At 39.4% G+C, this 22,311-nt stretch overlaps 1 protein-coding gene across 5 annotated transcripts in view; it reads right to left on the reverse strand.

Moving 5' to 3' along the window:
- The window catches only part of LOC122773699 (elastin-like), a 45,583-nt gene that overhangs the window by 2,463 nt on the left and 20,809 nt on the right, over window positions 1-22,311 (reverse strand). For 2 of the 5 annotated variants that reach the window (XM_044032553.1, XM_044032552.1), the window contains exons 6-43: window positions 19,902-19,952; window positions 19,654-19,725; window positions 18,681-18,710; window positions 17,421-17,495; window positions 16,956-17,033; window positions 15,711-15,758; window positions 15,513-15,575; window positions 15,244-15,279; window positions 15,090-15,164; window positions 13,760-13,801; window positions 13,582-13,662; window positions 13,420-13,470; window positions 13,167-13,298; window positions 12,860-12,892; window positions 9,935-10,093; window positions 9,761-9,829; window positions 9,641-9,673; window positions 9,445-9,495; window positions 9,276-9,314; window positions 9,054-9,170; window positions 8,095-8,214; window positions 7,949-7,984; window positions 7,624-7,674; window positions 6,671-6,673; window positions 6,546-6,572; window positions 6,429-6,443; window positions 6,323-6,352; window positions 6,207-6,236; window positions 6,014-6,037; window positions 5,782-5,829; window positions 4,179-4,217; window positions 3,891-4,097; window positions 3,580-3,633; window positions 3,312-3,347; window positions 2,888-2,956; window positions 2,269-2,325; window positions 1,762-1,818; window positions 605-640 (exon numbers count right to left, since the gene is read on the reverse strand). In XM_044032553.1, coding sequence (XP_043888488.1) covers window positions 605-640; window positions 1,762-1,818; window positions 2,269-2,325; window positions 2,888-2,956; window positions 3,312-3,347; window positions 3,580-3,633; window positions 3,891-4,097; window positions 4,179-4,217; window positions 5,782-5,829; window positions 6,014-6,037; window positions 6,207-6,236; window positions 6,323-6,352; window positions 6,429-6,443; window positions 6,546-6,572; window positions 6,671-6,673; window positions 7,624-7,674; window positions 7,949-7,984; window positions 8,095-8,214; window positions 9,054-9,170; window positions 9,276-9,314; window positions 9,445-9,495; window positions 9,641-9,673; window positions 9,761-9,829; window positions 9,935-10,093; window positions 12,860-12,892; window positions 13,167-13,298; window positions 13,420-13,470; window positions 13,582-13,662; window positions 13,760-13,801; window positions 15,090-15,164; window positions 15,244-15,279; window positions 15,513-15,575; window positions 15,711-15,758; window positions 16,956-17,033; window positions 17,421-17,495; window positions 18,681-18,710; window positions 19,654-19,725; window positions 19,902-19,952 — 2,274 coding nt within the window. Of the gene's footprint in view, window positions 1-604; window positions 641-1,761; window positions 1,819-2,268; window positions 2,326-2,887; window positions 2,957-3,311; window positions 3,348-3,579; window positions 3,634-3,890; window positions 4,098-4,178; window positions 4,218-5,781; window positions 5,830-6,013; window positions 6,038-6,206; window positions 6,237-6,322; window positions 6,353-6,428; window positions 6,444-6,545; window positions 6,573-6,670; window positions 6,674-7,623; window positions 7,675-7,948; window positions 7,985-8,094; window positions 8,215-9,053; window positions 9,171-9,275; window positions 9,315-9,444; window positions 9,496-9,640; window positions 9,674-9,760; window positions 9,830-9,934; window positions 10,094-10,968; window positions 11,053-11,139; window positions 11,308-11,424; window positions 11,511-11,708; window positions 11,896-12,024; window positions 12,172-12,326; window positions 12,531-12,859; window positions 12,893-13,166; window positions 13,299-13,419; window positions 13,471-13,581; window positions 13,663-13,759; window positions 13,802-15,089; window positions 15,165-15,243; window positions 15,280-15,512; window positions 15,576-15,710; window positions 15,759-16,955; window positions 17,034-17,420; window positions 17,496-18,680; window positions 18,711-19,653; window positions 19,726-19,901; window positions 19,953-22,311 lie in introns of all 5 variants that reach the window. The other 3 variants (XM_044032556.1, XM_044032555.1, XM_044032554.1) reach the window with 3 other exon arrangements.

Below are 22,311 nucleotides of genomic sequence, written 5' to 3' on the forward strand. Positions count from 1 at the left end.
CTACAAATGCCTCATGAGTGTTTTCCTCGCACAGATGAGTGGGGTTTATGATTTATGAGTGCTCATGTGGTGTTTTTCCACAGCACCAACCAGGAACTGGTTTACACTAACACTGAATCAAACACCGGTGCTGTGAATGAAAACAGATGGATTCATTGATGATGGAGAGATGAGTTCAGAACAGCTATGGAAATGCAAATGAGTCTGAAGAAGAAACAGTTTTACTCACTCATCCCTGATGCTATAATACAGGGCTGCATTTGTGTCGAATAGATCTTCTTTTCTTACGTTTACATGTCATCATTCATTGAGACACCGTGACACAAGCTTTCACAGAAATAATCCCACTGCCAGGTAATCTCTGGTGTTCAGGAAAATGCAGATTACCACACATGCAGCATTGTGCTGTGCCATCTGCACTGACGAGAACACACAGTACCCACACTCAACTCTTCATCCAAATAACATGACATGTTGGCGTCTTCTGCCAAAGAGCGGGATTTATGACACAGAATCTGGATTACTGAAATTTATATTCCCTGTCACAAAAGTGTGGTTTATGGTTTACGGAGTGGGGAAATGTGAGCAGGCAGGTGTTTGATACCTTGCTGAGGAGTCAGCGGGGCTGGAACATATACGCCTAAGACAAAGGAGACATAAGTTAGTGTTGGATATGAGGAGATAAGATGAAACCACAGTGGACAGTCTATTTCTTCAGCAAGAAGAAAACTGTTGATGTTAGAGACAGTCACATGGGAGGCTCTTATACCTGGTATTTGAAACTCTACAGTATAATTATCTTCTCAACCTGATAAAAAGCCACGCTTCTCATCATTATTATTCAAAGTTCTCTGTCAACAATAATCTGGGGTACAGAGATGACAATTTCATTTCCTCCAGCAACATCAACAAAAATCCCTAAAACGATGTTTTGCTGAGAGAAATTAAGAAAATATCCCATAGTATTTTGTATAATCTGGATTAAATGTATTCATGTACTGTATCTGTAACAAACATCAACTGTGTACATCAACTTCTACGACTGTAAAATACACATTTTGCAGAGGGGATTAGAAGAGAACGCAGACAGCGGTGTGTGCAGATTCTACATGTGAAGTGTTGAGACATGTGAGAGAGTTCAGGATAACAGGATGGAGAGTGAGTGAGTGAGTGAGTGAGTGAGTGAGTGAGTGAGTGAGTGAGTGCGGTCAGTCAAAGTTCCAGAGCTGGTGAGCTTTTAACTGACATTTACATTTAGATTGATTCTCATACTTAACTGGGCATGAAAGGACGACCAGTAAAGTAAGACACATTTAAATAAGTATGCAACAGGAGACTGTTCCCATCTCCCTTTCTTCCCAATCCTCAAGAATCACCTGTGCTCTGAATTCCCCACACACACACACACACACCACCATCCTCCTACACCTCCACATGATGAATGACTGTATGCAGTCGCCTGTTGGCTCCTTCTCACTAATGAATTGCACACTGGATGCTCTTAAGAGGTCACAACATAAAATGCTGTTTACTACCAACACAAATATACAATATGTTACTTGTACATGTACTCAGAGACTCACATTCTTCATTTATACTGTATCTCTAAATTTGGCATCCTGATTGCCTGATTGCGAGTCTATAAACACAGAGGGTGTTTGTGTGTTTGACACACAATCTCCAGGCAATTCATGATACAACGTCTTTATCAGCAAGTGTGAGTTTCAAAAATGTACTTTTGACATGGGAGGCAAGTAATACCTTGGTAGAACTGCTGGGGGTAAGCGCCTCCAAAACCAGGAGATACAGGGACCAAACCTGAAAGTGAGCGACAAAGAGACTCGGTAAACAGAATAAGAAACAGAAAAAAATAATCATGTAAAACAGATAAAGTCCTGCATGTAAATTATTCACTTTTAATCATACATATTATTGTAAATAAAATGAATTTGACCTCATTTCCATTTTGGACATTTCCAAAAAAACGGTGTGCATAATTAAAAGTTATTAAACCATCTGTGGCAGCATTTCACACAGACGGATGTCAGTGGGAGAAGGATTAGAGCCATGACTTTATATGATTATGTGGTTCAGTATCTGTGCGGCAGAGAAATGTTGGCTGCTGCCTTGTGATTACACTCATCCCTCACGGATGGACAGAGGAAGAGGAGTTACAGGCACAGAGCAGCTGTGACACGTCTGCCACATTAACTTTCACATTCATTTATTATTTTCTATTTAAAAGAAGCAGAAAATAATAACAAATACCTGGCTGATATACACCACCACCACCACCAGCAGCACCGCCTCCAAGATTGCCGTAGCCTGTGAAATTGAAAATGAAATCATGAGGACATTTTTCTTTACGTGAATTGCTTCAGCATCTGCTGTCACACGTAGACGCAACGGCTCATCCAAAACTTCCTCTGGCAGAGTTCTGCACTTTCAGGGCAGCGATCTCCAGAGGTTTGTCTTATCTTCAAACACAGCCACACTTTGATGTTGTACACAGTTTAACTAACGGTCCTCAGTTTCCTTTGGGAAGTGGTGTAGAGCTCTTTGCTTCATTGCTTCAACTCGTGTTGTGTGCCGTAGCACTGCAGGCATCACTGGTGGAGCAGCTGGATTTTTGAATGAAAAAATGCTCATGGAGCGAAATGCAGCACATCACCTTTTTTAGAAATTTGATATCAGGACTCAGAAAACACTCATGACCAGATGCAGTTGTTTTATGTAACTTATTTTTCAGTCACACTCTGACTGTTTTCATTTGCTACTCTGTTTGTCTCTCTGTTTGTCATCGCTCACTGATTTCTGGAGTATAATATATAATGTATGCGTGTTAAGTTCACACATACACAAGGCTTTCATGTGTTTATTACATTACCTGGTTTAGGTGCTTTAGCTCCAGCACCTGCACCTCCTAGTCCGCCTGCAGCGGGATACGTCAACCCACCTGCCACGACAGACACAAGAACTGATTTAGAGGGGATGATCAAGACCCACAAACAGAATTGATGTACTGCAAATAAAATGTAGAGGGACGGTGAGCCTCTGCAAAAAGACCAGATGAAGATTTCCTTCATCAAAGCATCCAGCTGGTTTGTCATTCTTGACACTGCGCCCAGACCAAAACACAAACACAAACTTATCAGCACGCTGGACAATTTCCTGCACAGGAAGCTTAAAGAAATGTTGTCTCCTGACCAACTGCCACTTTGAGCACTGGAGCCGAACGTTACAGTTGTTGTTTAAAGTTGGGGGAATATTGTGTATTAATGCTGTCAGGCCTCCTCTCGTTTCATACATACCCTGCCCATAACCTTGAAGATATGGATTGTATCCGCCTGAATCATGATGACAGAGAAAAGTAGTATTATTGTCTGAAAGGTTCTTTCGTCGATTACAGTTTGTGTTGGGGACCAGTTTGTGGAAGATTTCGTAGGAACTGTGGGAAAAAGTTTGAATCTCTTTCTCGCTAAATGACACCTACAATATATTTAGTCATTGGTTTACCGTCTATCCAAGTTTTAGAAAATGCATACTTTATTATTCTAAATGAAAAGTACATGCTCTCACCTTGATAACCCCCTGCTGCCAGTGGAATTCCAACTCGTCCTCCTGCTCCACCCACTACAACAAATAGTACAAACACAAAAACATCATATGAAATTAAAAAAAATAATAATCACTGAAATATATACATGTGCAAGTACACACACAGGTTTGTGCGGCTATTCTTCTTGATCGCCATTCCTTTGGGCAACATAAACCAGGGATTATCTCTAACCATAACGGTTTAAAGCTTTACCCTCACCTTAAACCCCAATTAAAACCTTTATGCCAGAAAATCATTGGGAGGTAATAAATACTAGAACACACACACACACCTGGAAGTTTAGGAGGCTTTGCTCCAGACAGTGGTACTGTTCCTGCTCCAGCTCCAGGCCCAAACCCAGTTCCAGCTCCTGGCCCAAACCCAGTTCCAGCTCCAGGTCCAAACCCAGTTCCAGTTCCAGTTCCAGGTCCAAATCCAGTTCCGGGTCCAGGTCCAAACCCAGTTCCAGCTCCAGTGTTGGTCCCGGCACCATAAGGAACTAAAGCACCAAAAGAAGCAATATCCACTGTGATTTAATCAATGTCTACATTATGTCAGACAGAAAATATAAATACCTTACCTCCATATGTTCCACCATAGGGATAACCAGCTCCAGCTCCTGTGGGAAAAAAAAAATTCAATTGCTAACAAACTGAAGCTACTTGTATTAGCAACATGTGTCATTGTCAAACAGCTCATCTCACCTACAAAACATCCACAACACAGACAACAAGTCCTGAAATACTAACATTTTAATTTCATTTTATTTTCCAGATAAATCAGTATTTTATTTGCACTTTATTGAGTGTATTTATACTTTCTACTCCTTTTCACAATAATTTACGGTACTTACAAAAAAATAAAGATTTTACTGTACACAGATAAAAATGCAACTCAAAAAACATGCAGAACATAATTACTCCCTCTCTAAAGAAAAAACACACAGGTCACCTGGGTAGGTTTTCAGCTACAAACTACATTAAACCATGTTTGGAATTAATATTAATATCATCGTCACATTTTATTGTCAATATCTTTTATATTGTTTTCTATAGATCTCAATGTGGCGACAGCAGAAATCCACATTTTCCCTCATCATTCTGTTTTGATGAGTGTTTTTACCTGTTTTGAACAAAGTGTAGGGTTTTGCAGGTGGTGGAACTTTGACAGAGAAGAGAGTTTGTGAATTTGTTTGAAAGCAATGAAGTGACTCAGTGTTGGCTCCGCATAGACGTCTGAGAGTTTTGACAATATGACAAATGAAAACACTTTATTTTATGCTGTTTTCTTATCAGCTACATGTAATTGTTAGTTTCCCTTTAAGGACATCGACACACATCACTTGCATAAATCATATAAATTGTTAATCTTATGTCCAATCAGTGCCATTGATCCCAGGTGGGTGTTGACATTAAATTGCTTTCCTCTCAGAGACGCTACAGAATTGCTCTCAATATTTGACTGACTCAATGAAAATACAGGGACTTGGACTTGTTCTCATGTCCATCACGAGATTAGAAGTGCAGAACAGCAAAAAAAAAAAAGTGATGAAAACGGAGGAGTTGACTCTTCATTTTGTTGGGAGGATAATTGGGTAAAAAAAAGGCCTGATGCAGCTTTTCCTCATTAACTGCCGCTACTATCGATTTGAGTGGAGCCATTATTAACTGTCTAGACTGAATGTGCACAGTAAGACTAACACACAGCCTGTGTGTGAGTGAGCCATAACCTCAAACAGGAGCATGAAAGGTGTACAGCTAAATGATGGCCTCGTGGGGATGTTTTGATTTTAAAGTGACAAGGCCTTACGTACTGTAAAACATAAACACTGACCTTGTCAGGACCAGTTGGAAGAACCTCATTTCTGAGGAACGTGTTAAGTTTATGGTTAAGATTTGAATTGTGTTGTGTTGGAGTTAGGCCTCTCCATCATAGAGTCTAGAGCCTCTTCCTAGATTATACAGTAGTGTGTACAAATTATCAACTCCTGATTTTGTGGCAAATAAATGTATAGATAATATGGAAGTATAATGTTTGTGAACCACAAGAAAAAAAGCGGGGCTTTAAGCTTAAGCTGCAAACTTTAACTAAGTCGTGCACAAACACGATACGGTTTGCAGTCACAGTATTAAACAGAATTTGAAAGATGTTGTCTTTAAAATGTGGATGTTATTCATATTCACCTGGTAAAAATGGTTTAGGACCCTTGACGCCTGTGCCAAGAGGAACACCTGAAAACAGCAGAGTTAATAATTATAATCACATACTGCAGCAGATAGGCATTCTGTATTTTGTTTTTTGTCTCCACCATGTGGCGAGAAGGATTTATTATAACATCCGTACACTTTCAATGACAACACATTATTTACATCATTTATTTAAAAAGCTGTGTATCAGTTCAGTGAGCTGACATACCTGCAGGCTGTTGGACAGGTACAGCTAAAGGAGGGAATAGAGTTTAAGACATTCAACATCAAAGGAGGGTTGGGTAGCAACTGTATAATATTTCCAACACTGAGCTACAACTACTGTATGTAGTAAATTTAAAAAGAATGGAGTGTAAGTAAATGTAAATAAACAGATGAGTTCAGAGGTTGTTTGGACTTACCCGGCTGGCCTTGGCCTGTGCCTGTGCCCACTAAAACCACAATCAGAAGATCAATACAACTTCACTGTCATTGAACATAATTCATACACAAAAAGAGAAACAAACACTGCTCCTACCAACAGTAGGTCCTCCAACGCCTGCTCCACCTGCAAAACGAGCTTTTTAAATTTCACATCTAATCTCTAAATACAACCTGCACAAATATGAGATTTGCATATTTACCAACACTTGTGCCACCTGTGAAAGAAAAGAATAAAAGAATACGATGAAATTACGCAGTTACATTTCATTATAATTGTCACAGTAAAGCCGGAATAAAATAAAATATTTATGACTCACCACCAGGCTGAATAATTCCACCAGAAACTGTAAGGAAAAGGGCACATTAGAAAATGCGGATTGAGAACAAAATTAGATTAAATAGAAGCAAATAATTATAGATGATTGAGTTGATGTGAACCCACCGCCTGTTTTTTCACACGTCCACCACAAGAGTGCGAAGTTGAGAGTGCGAAGAATTAAAAAAAAGAAAAAAGCAACATTAGTCCAGCTTTATAAACACTGAATTTAAGCTATTTTGTCTCACTGGTTACATCAATGATGACGAAATATACATGTGTGGCTTCACTGTTTATCGTTATGAATTTCTACATTAATTTCTACATGTTAAAGAAGGAAGGAAGATACCGACGCTTTCAAGAATAAAATGACAAAATATACATACAGCATACATTTGAATTGATGTTTAAAACTGAAAAGACAGCAGACACACCAAACAGCCATCCACTGGAAGGTAATATACATAGATAAATATCATCATCGTGTGACATACGTCGGACAGAAAAATGATACCAAGAACAGTGAGCTGTTAGTAAACAGTGCACAAGACAAGTAGCCGACTCCTGAGAAAAAAAGTGTCACACGGTAAAAATGGTGGCGTCGCAGAGGTCGGACAGATCAAATCCACTCTTCTTTCAGTGCCACATGAAGCACAGCTGTCACGGGTAAGTGCTCTTGTGTTTGGCCCAAGTACACAACACCACTTTCATTTATTATGTGTGATACTGAAAGAGGTAACTGAATAATGTCAGTCTTTGCAGTAGAAGCAAGCAATGTATGCTGAAAAAGTATGTTTTTCAATTGTTTTTCCAAACAGTATTTGAGAAAATTAATAACTTTTGGACATTAAAAACAATGACATTTCTATGCCACGGAAAAGAAAACATGCAGCTTGGATCAGATGAAAGCTATCAGGAAAATAATCTGGGCTTTACCTACATAAATCAATGTGTTTAAGCTTTATTAAGATATGGTCACATTCTACATCATGCAATACAATTCAACTACAATCAAATACATGCTAAAAGCCATAGGCTTCACTTTATGGAAAAGATTTCATGCAAACAGCAAGTCTTACTGGGCTGCGGGACCTCTGGGGCCTTGCCAGTAGCAGAAATAGGCGTGAGCTCTGTCAAAAGACAACATGTTCCAGTTTCATCCACTCTGCTATAAACTATAGTAGTGTGCGAGAGACTGGGAAAGATGCTGTGAAGTGGACCATGATGAGCTGTAAGCTAAAGGTGGTCAATAGCTGGTAGCACTCGCAAAAACAATCAAAAATTAGATTTGAGGGATCGGAAAATGGCCAAAGAGAATGTGGAGGTAATAACAAAACAAAACAGCACTATAATATACTGTACAGCTAACTATACAGTTGCAGCAATAACATACATAAACTCTACCTGGTGCAGCAGTTCCAGCCGGGATAAACTCCTTTGCTTTAAAAGTAATAAAAAATGGTCAATCACATTTAAGAGTGTCACCTGAAAACAATAATAAAATATGAATAATGATAATAATAATGATAAGGCTGTATTCCAGGTTTTACCTGGTTTTAGAGGAACACCTGTACTGCCTGGTACCAAAACAGCAGAACCATCTGGAACAACTCTGATAGTTGTATCTGGAGTTGGTCCTGGAACGGCGAGTCCTACTCCAGTGATGCCTCCTGCAAGAAGGACACATGATGTCAACTCTAGTGTCGCCTTTTAAAATGCTAAGAAATGTGGATCTAATGTATCTCATGTTTCCCTCTGTACACACTCTATGATGGACCTGTGAAAAACTGAACCTAAATCCCATAGGTTCAGCACAAACAGATGATATTAAGCTGGTGACATCAAGCCCACACCTGATACACAGGATTTAACACTTTAATATAAGCCTCAAATGTTTTTATTGCTTATTTTAACCATAAAAGGGCCAGAAAATGTCCTGTAACTAAGTGCTTTTGCCCATTTTTCCAGAATAACTTCCAATATCTGGCAATTATTTACAATTTACTGCATGTCAAAATACTGTTTTAACAATTAAAAATGAAGAAATTTTAAATTGGAACAGTATAAAACATATTTACAGTCACATGTTTTGAGTCTTTGCCTCTCAATGTGCAAAAACAGGCCAAAAAATGAAAACTATGTACAGGTGTTTTTCCCATACTCGCCTCTCTGGCAAAAAAGGCGGCTTCCTGAAACAGCCCTAGTGAAATTACCATGATATACACATGGTGGCTTAGATGTGCAACTTCTCGGCTTTCAGAAACCATTGGAATCTTTCCGATAGCACAAACTGTCGCTTAAAAACGGTAATGCAAAGTGCGCTTCTGCCACACGCTCAGTATTAAAGGGTTAAGGCTCAGTAGGGCAGTCGGTGGCTGCAGGATGCTGTACTATGATAATATGGTACATCACCTCTGTAGGGATTAAATTAAACTAATTTGGGTGTCGTGAACATGGGAAATGTGTGAAATGTGAATGTCTCCTATATGTTAGTGTTTGTTTCACTTGCCATATTTAGCAGCTTTTGCAGCAGCAGAGTATTGTCCATCTGCTCCTATTGCTCCTCCTGTTCCTCCTAACCCAGTTCCTCCAGCTCCCAACCCTGGACCAGCTCCCCCCGAAACACCTATGTGCGGGCAATAAAGCAAGTTGCCTATAAGTCCTATAAGAATACATTTATAAATTCATTTAATTTTGTTAAAACCAGTAGACACACAAGAAAACCTCTTACCATACTTTTCGGGTTTGACTCCGGCACCAGCTCCGTAACCTGTTAAGACACAGCCTCACGTTTGTGACTGACACTTCACTCAAACATGGTGAAATACTGTTATCATAAAGGAAACATCAGCAATGCAAAACCTTTTAGTCTGCAACAATGTGTCAGTTCAATAACTCACCACCATAGCCGCCCAACCCGGGTACAAGCTGTCCTGCTCCTCCTTGAACTCCTGTAGAGAAGTCATTAAAAATCAGATTTATCCCCAATAATGAAAATAAAAAGAAAAAAATGTTGACTGTAATCTTTTTAGTTTTACAGTTGATATGAAATGAAAAGATCAGTACCGTGAATCGCATGTTAATCGTTACACTCACCATACTTGGGAGGTTTAGCACCACCTGCCAAAGCTGCAACACAATGTACCCAGATAAGTTTAGATTATAAAAAAGTTTAATTCTTTCAATAACGTATGAAAACATCTGACAGATGCTTACATCCATATCCTGGTAAAAGTGGGACTCCAGGAATGACTCCTCCAACTCCACCAGCACCCCCACCTGGACCTTTAATGGTTATTAAGGTCATTATTTCTTTTAAATTATGATACACATATTACATTATATATTTAGTTACATTATTTTCTTTAGTGTTTTTTTAACTGCAGTTACCGTATTTAGCAGCTTTAGCAGCAGCAGAGTATCCGCCTCCCAGTCCTGTTCCTCCTAGTCCTGTCCTTCCAAGTCCTGTTCCTCCTAGTCCTGTCCCTCCAAGACCTGTTCCTCCAAGACCTGTTCCTCCAAGACCTGTTCCTCCTCCAGCTCCTTGTCCTGTGTAAACAATTTTATTCTTCTCTAAAGCAGGTGGTATGGCTTAATATTGTTTATTTCTGCAATACAATGACAACAACCTATAAAGGTCCCTAATTGATATGGGCTTAAAGACCAAACACAATTTCAGGATTCATTCATGTTCTATAAATAGCTGAATAAATAGCTCTCCCTTTTCATGAACTATACATACACACTGTAAACAGCTATATGTCACACCACTTCTATCCCTCTTCAACAGCACTCAGAAGGATGCAGGTGATTAGAGACACTGCTAGATCTAGACTTGTAGGCTTATTTTTTTTAATTTTTCAGACTGTTTCCAGACCCCGTTCACATAACCAATGGTGAGAGGTCACTGTCTCAAAATATGAAATGACTTCTCTGCCAACAGCCTTGCTGAGAGACCTCTTAATGATAAAAGTTGAGCAAAAATTATTAAATTTGGTCTTATTCAGTTATTGTTCACTAAAGCTTTGTTCTTAAATGACCTAATACTCAAGCATAAATAAGACATTCAGCACATTAAATCAGCACATTAAGGAAGCAAGATTGTGTGTTTTTCTCACCTTCGCAATATTTCAAAAATTAGGTCGAGATTCAATCAATAACATTGTGCCCTCAAAAAAGTTGTGGCAAAGTAGTAAATGTACGCGGTCTAACTATTTTTGGACTTTGTGTTCTGCCAGTCCCGCACCTTCAGAAGAAAAGAGTTGAGGTGCTTATTTCTCTGTTGCTGAAAAAACTTGTGATCTCAACTTCAACCTCATCCTTTTTTTAAAGTTTCCTCATCTGATATCAGTGGGTTCTGCAGCCAGAAATCCACATCTGCTCACAAAAACACAAGATTTTCTTAGATCTATTACTAATCTTACCATATTTAGCAGCTTTAGCCGCAGCAGCAGCAGCGGCAAGTTGTCCTCCTGCTCCTCCCAGCCCTCCTCCAAGTCCCCCTATTCCTGTGTAAAGCAGATTTAAAGGAACCAGCTGTGAAGTACACTCTCAGATTATAAAAAAAAAAGGAATCTATAAATATATAACCATACCATATTTAGCTAATTTGCTAGTAAGGATATATCCCCCTGTTCCTAATTGTCCTCCTGCTCCTAGTTGTCCTCCTGCTCCTAATTGTCCTCCTGCTCCTAATTGTCCTCCTGCTCCTAATTGTCCTCCTGCTCCTAGTTGTCCTCCTGCTCCTAGTTGTCTGCCAATACCTGAGAGGGAAAAAGGGAAATATAATTATAGCTAACATTTGTACAGCAGCTCATAATCTGACATAATGTTGGGTTAAAGAAAAAAGGACATATAACAATTCACTGTATACATCATACCATATTTAGCAGCTTTGGCAGCAGGAGAGTATCCTCCTGCTCCTAGTTGTCCTCCTGTTCCTAGTCCCCCTGCTCCTAGTTGTCCCCTGCTCCTAGTCCTGTTCCTAGTCCCCTGTTCCTAGTCCCCTAGTCCCCTGCTCCTAGTTGTCCTCCGGCTCCGAGTTGTCCTATCCCTGGGAGGGAAAGAAGAATTTGGTACTTTTTAAGATCATCTGTACTGTATATGTACATTATTTAGCTTATTATCTGACTTTAACACGTGCATAAAATAATTCAATTTATACATAATACCATATTTAGCAGCTTTGGCAGCAGGAGAGTATCCCCCAGTTCCTAGTTGTCCTCCTGTTCCTTGTCCCCCTGCTCCTAGTTGTCCCCCGGCTCCTAGTTGTCCTCCGGCTCCAAGTTGTCCTCCGGCTCCAAGTTGTCCTCCGGCTCCAAGTTGTCCTCCGGCTCCAAGTTGTCCTATCCCTTGGAGGGAAAGAGGAATTTGGTACTTTAAGAGATCATCTGTACTATATATATTTTTTTTTTAGCTCATAATCTGACATAGTGTTGAGTTAAAAATGTGCAAATAATAATTAAATTTATACATAATACCATATTTAGCAGCTTTGGCAGCAGCAGAGTATCCCCCTGTCCCTAGTTGTCCTCCTGCTCCAAATTGTCCCCCTGTTCCTAGTCCCCCTGCTCCTAGTTGTCCTCCAGCTCCGAGTTGTCCTCCGGCTCCGAGTTGTCCTCCGGCTCCTGGAAGGGAAAGAGATTATAGCTAATATTATAGCTAATTTACACACTGTTAATTTGGTACCTTTGTTCTTTATATGCACATTTTCTTAGCTCATAATCTGACATAGTGTTGAGTTTAAAAACGTACATATGATAATTCAAATTATGCATAATACCATATTTGGCAGCTTTGTCTGCTGGTGAATATCCAACTGGAAATCTTCCAATGGGTGCAGCTCCTTGTCCTCCACCTGGTACCCAAAGTGGTATCCCTCCTGGTACCCCACCAGGAACGCCACCAGGAACTCCACCTGGAAATCCACCAGGAACGCCACCAGGAAATCCACCAGGAACACCACCAGGAACTCCACCAGGTACACCTGCCCAGAGTGGATAACCAGTGGAAGAAACAGGTTGAGTGTGTTAGGATACAGAGAGAATGTTTATATTAAGGGTAGAGGTCCAAGACAACATAACGTAAAAAGATATGTAAGGACATATACATATGTGTATATATATGTATATATCTATATACATATATACATACATATACATATATATTATATATATATATATATATATATACACATATATATATTATATTATAATATATTATAATATATTATTATATTATATTATATTATATTATATTATATTATATTATATTATATTATATTATATTATATTATATTATATTATATACCATTACCATATTTAGCAGCTTTGGATGCAGCTCCATATCCTGTGGTAAAACATTAAAAAGAAAATAAATGATATAATCACATTTTTACAACTAAAGCACATAGAATGACACATGGGGCTCTAAGAGGAACAGTATCTTTGATTTCATATATTGTCAGAGGAGAGCAGGAAATCTATAGCTACCATTTATTTAGTCAAAAAGAACTGATCATGTATCAACCTCTTCTTTCGCCTTTCTGGACATTGTCAGTCAAATGTTCTTTGACATCACTATATACTTTTAATTTAGTTTTTTTTTTATGTAAATACTATACCTCCTGGCACTTGACCTGGATACAGTCCACCACCTCCAACACCTCCAACACCTCCAACACCACCAACACCACCAACACCTCCAACACCTCCGACACCTCCTATGCCGCCAACGCCTCCGACACCACCCAAACCTGGAGTAGAGAACACAGACATCAGAATCAAATAAGTTTAGTCCAGATGTTATGCAACACGTAAGACCAGTTTATAGAAAAGCAAAAACAACAGGAATGGCAACAACTATAATAAAACTACCATATTTGGCAGCTTTAGCCTGAGCAGGTGATATCCCCCCTGGTCCCACTCCTGCAGAGAGTCAAAAAAAAAGTACATCATGAATTTATATATATATGGTTTAGTATTTTCTACCTTCAACTTCATATCAGTTTTCAGTAGATTTGAAAAAAAAGCACTCACCAGTTCCAACTGGATATCCAGGCTGTGAAACCCCTAGTCCTCCTGGCAGTCCAGCTCCACCGGCACCAAAGCCCCCATAACCTGAAACATATTAATATGACAAATCAGAATCCTGTGCATCTGCACGGATGCCACAGTTATGCCGTTCTCTGCAAAAATGTTTGAAAAACATTTGTACCAAAGGGAAGAGTTCCGCCTCCTTGTTTTGCTCCATAGGCACCTGAGGAGAAACGACATGCAAACATCTTCAGTAACAAACATCAACCAATTATAATTCCATAGTTTTAAATGTGTGAAGAATAATATGTCGAACCAACATTTTGGAATGTTGTTTTAGATTTTTTGCCATCCTGAACCAGCTTTGGACCTTGAGAGTCTCCGCTCATCCAGCCTTAACTAATGTTGACGTAGACTATGATCTTTTCATCCATAGTGGAATAAACTCTGAAATTGCTCTGCAAAGGTTCATGGTCAGTCTGTCTGCATGTGAGCTGCACCAGGAATCTTCTCTGTATACAGATCCCTGTCATACTAAGTTCATATATTCAAGTAAGAACAGCTGGGGCTTATCAAGTTTGACTTGCCACCGTGAAACATGTACATCACATTTCACAAGATCTGATAGTAATACAAATATACTGCATTCCAGATACCCAGTATACCGGAGTGCAGTCAGATGTCTTGCTCTGTCCCTCTTTCCAGTTTTTCAGTGATTTTGAGGTAAGTGATAAAACTAGAAAATGAAATCTAATTCATTCAGTTAATGTTCCATTCTGTACCACTGAATATGCTCTGAAGAAAACGCTGTTGTAAAAGTGTAAAATCATATAACTAAGAATTTTAGAATAAGCCTTTTATTTGTACGTAGGCAAAAGCCTTGCTTTTCGTGGCTACCATCTTGTAGCACCTTGTTTCTGAGTAATGACTGAGTAAAGAGAGAGTGGAGAGTCCTCTCTGGTATGTGAAGTTGAAGGCCACCATAGTTTCCTGACACACATGGGAACAGGAGGGGTGATTCCTGTGCTTTTACATCGCACAGTCTCACCACTGGATGTTTGGAGGCTTTTAGGGCCATCAGGGACCCCCAAAAGACAAATTGCCCCAGTAATAACAACGCACACTCCAAAAAAATTAAAAACAAGATTGTAACAAAGTTGAAATCCTGGAGAGACGCAAATTTCCTCCCTCCCTCTTGGCAAGGCTAAGTGAAAAGGTACCATCAAAATCTCTACTAGATGACTTGATATTGTCACTGCTATTCCAACTAACAACATCACTTGGACCAATAAGCTGATATATGCAGCAGCATCAGTAATCCCCAGAAAGCTTGGCTACAAGATGAACAACATGAGCCATAAAGAGCAATGCCCCCCATGGAGGGGATGGCTAGAGGGTAAAGTCAAGGCAACAAGAACATAGGTTAGCCATCTAACTGAGCTGCAGTGAGGTTTGTAAAAGAAAGAGCTGCTTAAAAATTAGATTCAGAATAGTCTAGATTCAGGTCTCACCTTGTGTTTTGGGTGATTTTAGGGGGTATCCATGGAAAACCCCTGGCTGCATCTGTCCACCGTAACCACGGCTTCCTGTGTCAGGAACACAATTTTTGAATCGCAATCAGCTAAAACCAGGGACAGTACACATATAAAGCATGAATAGGATTACCTGGTCCTTGACCGCCGCCTTGTCCTCCACCTCCAACTGTGCAAGAAAAATCACAACATTTAACAAGATAAAGGAAATAACTGGAATCATTGTGTGACTGAACAGTGTCACTGTGGTTCACCACCACTTAAATCAATCTGTAATTTAATGTTTTTACTCATTCATCTGTTGTGTGTGAAGTTATTTTTGAAATATTTTCTATTGAGGTTATTGTGTATAATAACCTAAAAAAGTGTTACCCTGAATAAAAAAAAAAAAATAGACCTTACTGGATTTAGGATTCAGGTCAGTGCCGGTTGGCACCCCGGGCAGAACGCCACGTCCACCAAACCCTGAATGAGCCACAAGAAACCAGGAAACAAATTAATTAAATCTCCAAAAGAGCCCTTTAAAGCAAAATACTGACCATTCATTGTGTGAATCATTTGCGAAATACTGCCTGAGATAAATCAATGAAAGAGATAAACCTTGTCCTGGCACCAGTCCACCTTGGTAAAGTCCAGGCACACCCACACCTGCCACAGCCAGTGAGAGAAGTCAGATCTATTTCCACATTCCACAACATGTGAAAGGTCTGGCATGCACGAGCAGTAACAAGCTGTTTTGTAAGGTATTCATGAAAAACATAACGACACCAGGAAAAATTCTTTCAGTTATTCATAAAAACAAAATGCAAACACAAAGTTGTCTCAGTGAAGCCAGAGCAGGTGCTATGGATCTGGATCTAACAGAACTTTTTAATTGCTGGATTTTCGTTATCTTTCTCTAGCAGCTACTCAGTGCACATGCAGAGGAGGAGTTCCTCTGTTTGGCTTGGCCTCTACAAATTAAATGAGTTATTTATACTGTTGCTTCACCTGCATTTCAACAGGAAATAAATTACCACAGAGTGCAAGTCTTTCATAATTTATCTTGCAGTTTGTGTTGTATATTTAATTTAATTTAATTTAATTTAATTTAATTTAATTTAATTTAATTTAATTTAATAATTATTTGAACTCCAAAAAACTCTTTATTACCGTTTTATTGACTCTTTTTTACCAATTTGAGTTTTCTTTAACCATAATCTTTATCAAAAAAGGCACTGCTGAATGTTCATTTATGTTTCCTGCACTATGAATAGTCTGTATCATGTTTTGTAGAATGTATATATAGCCATTATTCCCTCTTTTGTAAATAACAATTGTCTTTTTTTAATTAGATTTTTTCCGGGTTACACACTTAAGAATCTCTAGAATATCAGTTCTTTTCATATACATTTAATTTCTATGATATGAATTATTTGATCAATTTCTTGTATGTGTTTTTTAGGTCAGTCACGTGACTTGGTGAAGAAACAAATGTCACAAAACAAGAACAAACAGTATTAGATCCTCACAATAGTCAATGCATTCCACAACATTAAGATCAAGCTGTGCAAATCTAAACTTTTTATTACTTTCCTTGATTTTGTCTTTGTTCAATATTTATGATTCCTCGACTTTCTTCTTGGACATTGAATGAACTCTGAAATACTGAGAGTGCAAATGAAAATCCAGATTTTGCAAAGCAATTATTTGAATATTTTTTTTTGTACGCCTTGTTTTACTGCAGTGACCCTGAACACCTCTCATATGCAACATAAAATGAGTTTGATGTTGCTCTGCTTCCTCCCGGTGAATGACATCCTGTCTGCCTGATGCTTTATGTGTTTATTGTTGAGTCTACGAAACCTGGCACTTTGGACGCTTTCTTTCCCGCGGCACCACCAGCACCTCCTCCTGGAAGGCCAGTCTGAGGAATAACAGGCACTGAAAAAAGAAAGGAATCATAAAATGTTACTTGGCCCATTGAGGGACTATGATCAATGTAAAAAACATATGCACATCTTTCTTGTCCAGGGGCCGAGTCCAAACAACTGTAACTGTGATTCCTGCCTCACAAGGGCACTTTTATGCTCTCTTTAAACTTGCTGCTTTATTTTATTAGGAAATGTACTGTGTTGGATTTCATACTGACTCTTCAAAGAAATGTCAGAGAAATTAATTCCTCTGTTCCTGAAGAAGAGCAAGTTATGGTCTTGAAATACTGTACTTATGAGGCAGAAATCACAGTATAGTAAATACAAGCTGTAGCTAAAACAAATCGGGTTTCTCATTAATAACAAGCAGTGTGAAACAAAATAAACAATGACTTGCCTCCAGCTGGTAAAGCAGCTCCAGGTCCTGTGCCACCGGGAACTCCTCCTGCCCCCAGCACAGTTCCTCCAGTACCTGTATATAGAATATACAATTTAGACATACTGTACAGTACACACCTCAAACTTCAGATTAAGATAAAGAAAAAAAATGTTGGATCTAAAACCTGGCAACATATCACAGTCAACAATAACAAGCAGCATTGAAAAGGAAACATGACATGACTGTGATTGCATTATCTATCTGTCTGTCTGTCTATCTGTCTATCTATCTATCTATCATTTCATTTACCATATTTATAAGCATATAGTCTTTGTGCAAGGAAAAAAATGATTAAAAGATATTAAAGATTAAAGATAAAAATATGACATCCCACTCTATCCCATGTTTTTTAGAATAGAATAGAATCAAGAAGATTTGCAATAGTTGTATGGCCCTCAGTCCTCTGAAGTCTGAAAAGCTCTGCTGTAGTAATATATCCCATCACCACCAGAGGGCCCTGTGACACTTATAAGGCATAAGAAGCAGGTACTGTACAACATGGTTTGTGCCAGATCCAGAGTGACCATTTGTAGTGAAAGCTGCTAATCTGGTCCTTCTAGTCTGTCATCACTGCGTGATGAAAAACAACATGGGCAATGTTTAATCAAATCAGGAGTGTCGGCCAGCATGCAGGGCATTTGCCTTGCCTCATCAAATGCATCATTTCTTTGGCTGTCCTCTTGTGAAGGAAATGAGCTGTCACCCTTTGCTTTTAAGGGAGATTGGCAGCAGAATAAAACACATTCATTTATTTGTTTTAGCTTTTAAAACATTTTTTAAAATTCCCCATACTTTGCTGGACAGACGTTGCGCACTGCCTGAAAGTATGTGGCCTGGGAGATCTGGTGAGGAAAAGTTTGGCAAGGCAATGTTTTGTTTTATCTGTGCTCTTTTTTCACTGTCATGAAAACAGTGCAGACCGATTCTAGGGACTGCAGTTTTGCCATTGCCAACCAATACTTAAGAATGGGCTCTTTGCCATGATTGGACAATCCGGAGTCCATGCTTAATCAGCCTGCCTAAATGAAAGCAAATCATGCGCACACACACGGCTCAGACCCTCAGGTCATACTGGGCTCTGCTGAAGTTCAAACTGTCTGCAGGCACACAATAAAAAATGAAAGTGTGTTTGCCAAACGCTGTTTTTAAAGCGATGAAAAGCTTTGCGTCATTATTCAGTAGATTTAAAGTCCGTCATCAGGCCTGGAATCATCTTACCTCCCTGTGGTAGCAGATGGCCCCCTGCACCTGTGGATAAGACAACAAGAATGTCAGCTGTATTCATTAAGAATCAGGAAACAACAATTTAAGGAGCTTAATCAGAATTAATGATACATTTATGCTTGTCTAGTGTATAGAGACCCAGGCTGGAGGGAGGTTGACACCACATATTGTGTGAAACAATAGTAAATATTTAAAGTGAATGATAATATGGTTATAACTCAAGCTCTAAATTTGAGCTTTCATTCAAATATTTGTAATAAACCGCTCCAAAGCTCTTTTAAAACAAAGAAGAGACAAACATACCCTGCACTTATGCCTCTAGATGCATCTTTTACCACTTAAATATGGACATTACAGCCAAACTTGAATTTGAGGTATTACAAGCCCACAAAACATCACCCAATGACACAAACAACTGACAAACAAGAGGAACATAATCATGGTCTCGGTCTAATAACCAATATTACATCATGTCTGATGACCCCGAGTTTCCAAGAAATCAAGACTTTGTTTTGTGTCCAGTGGATTAATAAACAAAAGATTATTCAGCCTTGCAGCAAATGCAAACATGCCTCTCATATTCCTATTAAAATACAGAAAGATAAACCAGCATCAAAGGTCTCATTTGTGCTGCATTCTATCAAAGTCGTGATCAAAAAAGACACATCTGTTTTTACAGTGTGAAAAAATGCTTTGGGCAGAGGTCCGTCCAAACACAGCTAAATATACACCAGGGGATGCCACAGAGACCGGTGCTAAATACAGTACATCATTGTAAAAGTATACAGTTATTGTATCAATAACTGGACAGATCTTCCTCCCGTGGCTGCGTTCATACCAAAGCACCAAAAACTGAACAGATACCAAGCTGAAATAAAGCTAATACAGTATATCAAAATGGGAAATTACTTTTGAAATCTTACTGCACTCTGAGACGCTGAGGAGGAAAAAGAAGAAGAAGCTGTACCTCGCTTGGCAGCCTTCTGTCCAACTCCTGGGAAAAAGCCTCCAGCGCCACCACCATATCCACCGTAAACACCTGAATAAAACAACGACAGCGAAAGTCAGTAAGTTCTGGCTTTGAGCCAAAAGATACTTTAGATGTATTTTGTATGATCTATTATATCATACTGTATGTTCCGTATTATATAATGCCCGTAACCTCTGTAACATTGAATGTTCCATATTGCAGTTTCACAGTTTCACGGCACTCACCTCCTCCCTGCCCGACACCTCGAACACCAACGCCTCCTAAGTTGCCATAACCTGGATGGGAAAGGAAATGATATATGGGCAGTAGAGTAGTGCAAAAGAAATAGTATAAAGAAGCAACTAAAAGGGTCAAAGAAAAAAAAAAACACTAGAGCTTTCATCACCATGAAGGAAAAAAAATCATTCAGCAGTTACTAGGCTTGAATAAAAACAACCCATCACTCACTCTGTCATCAACGCATTTTCCAGGACCTGCAAGTTCTGCAAACTATAGATTTCTAAGTAATAATAATTGATTAAATGTGATTTACAACACTCTCATTTGTGTTTCGAGAGCCAAGGTCCAGATTTTGGGAACAATGGAAACAGCTGACTGAGAATTATGATAGACGTAACATGATTGTGTTCTGGTTGCGCTTTATTTTAAAATATGGCACTCTGTTCTTCGTGAGACATAAATATTTGTGCTTGACTTGATGCATAACAAAGTCAGCTCAGTGGTGACAGAGTTCAACGGAGACATTAATGGGTGTAAATTTAAGAAATGTATTCTATTAAACAACAACACGACCATGATGTGTCAAGAGTTGCTTCACTGATAATTGTGCATGTGGGAGATTCACATTTCTAATTTTACTTTGCAGTCTGCAAATTATAATTTATGTTTGTCTGTTGTGCCACTCACAGCAAACCATCCAATAACGCAGCTCATAGCACTATGACATACGGGTTGGCAGCAGAATTAGTCAAACACACCTGGCTGCTATGTTCACCTTATAAAATAAATAGAAATGATGGCTGTGATATTGTCATGCCTGAGGTAAAACAAGACATGATATTGTGTAGTACTAGATTTTGTTTTCGCCAAAAACGAGTGGTGTGAAACCAAAAAAATACACTCTGAAACATTATTTAAGGATTATCCATTCACTTATTATTGATAGATAAGTTCCTCCCGGGTCAAGATTGGCCCAGACCAGAATGTGACAGCATGAAATATGAACTGTATGTAAGGATTAAAAGAAGCTGAGTTGAACAAGTTCACAGACCAGAGACAAACATGCTGGAGTAATGGAGACGGTTTCTGAAATGAGGAATGTGAACGCGGCCAATAAGCAGGTCCACCAAGGAACTTGTTTTCATCAATACTTGTAAGCCAGACAATCTGGGGTGAGAACAACTCCGCATGGGAAACAAGCTGAACAAGTGAGAGACAGAGATACATGGAGGGCGAGGGAGCTTGGAGTGAGTCCAGTGGTTTGCAGTGCAGGTAGTGATTCTACAAGGAGGAGGAGGAGGAATGTGTTGGGACAGACGCAGGGAAAGAGTTTCATGACGTCGTCAAAACAAACGTGGGCACGAGCCTTGCCAAGGACTTGGCAAACAGAGCGAGCATGCAATGCAAGCCCAGACGCTAAGCAAAGCATCCTTGTGATAATCCATCTCCCCCATCAAAGTTTTAAGCACGATTCTCCTCGAGTGCTCAACCATCCCCAGACACACCTTGAAGTAATAACAACAGTAATCACTTGGTATATAAATCAAAGTGATGTAGGGCCTTTTCATCTCCAGTGTCTCCTGTGCTGACACAAGGAATCTGCATCATTTGTCTCATTTTTATCAGTGAGCACCACATACCATAAAAAAGTTGAATTGACGGGAAACTGACACAAAACAAAGGAGTCTGAAGATTTACGAGACATCATGGATGCCTAAAACCCCTAAAAAAAACCCTAAAAGGTCTGGCTTGAAATTTTCATTTGAAAATATACCGTCTGGTCTTCGCTCCAGATCACAGAATGTCTCACTGGCCAGTCTGAGGAGACGTGCGGCACAGTTTGCACAGTAGAAAGATTATGTGGGACATCAGAATCAGGCCGAACTGTGGAGACATATAGCTTGTCCATCCATCATTTGGCCCACCTGCGATGACATGTCCATGACCCCACCTGGCTCTGGCTCACTGATTTGAGATTGAGAGATGAGATGCAGACGTGCAAAAGGGCAGACGTATGACTAGGAAGAAAACATTTTCTGTGGTTCTCTCCAGTGAAAAACATACTTCCCTGAAGGTTGTGTACTTTCAGGGGTCAAAGCGAGAGGACATGCTAACAAAATCAGATTCTTTGTTGGTCCGAGGTACAAAACTGATTGTATCTTTGGGAGAGTGAAGGCAGAGATTTTGTACAAAGGCTCTCTTTTTAGCCATATTTACGGCATCATGTCAGCTCAAACCCGCATGCTTTCGTTGGACTGCCATCACTGCAGCACGTCAGCTCACACAAACAGATCTGTCTTAGCTCACACATTATTGGACGTCTTCTCCAATGTTGTTTGTTGTCCTGAACCACACACATGGAAAAGCTGCACCATGAACATAATATCTAATCATTGCTTTTTCTTGGTGCTACTC

This window comes from Solea senegalensis, linkage group LG8 (genome assembly GCF_019176455.1).
Source record: "Solea senegalensis isolate Sse05_10M linkage group LG8, IFAPA_SoseM_1, whole genome shotgun sequence".
NCBI lineage: Eukaryota > Metazoa > Chordata > Actinopteri > Pleuronectiformes > Soleidae > Solea > Solea senegalensis.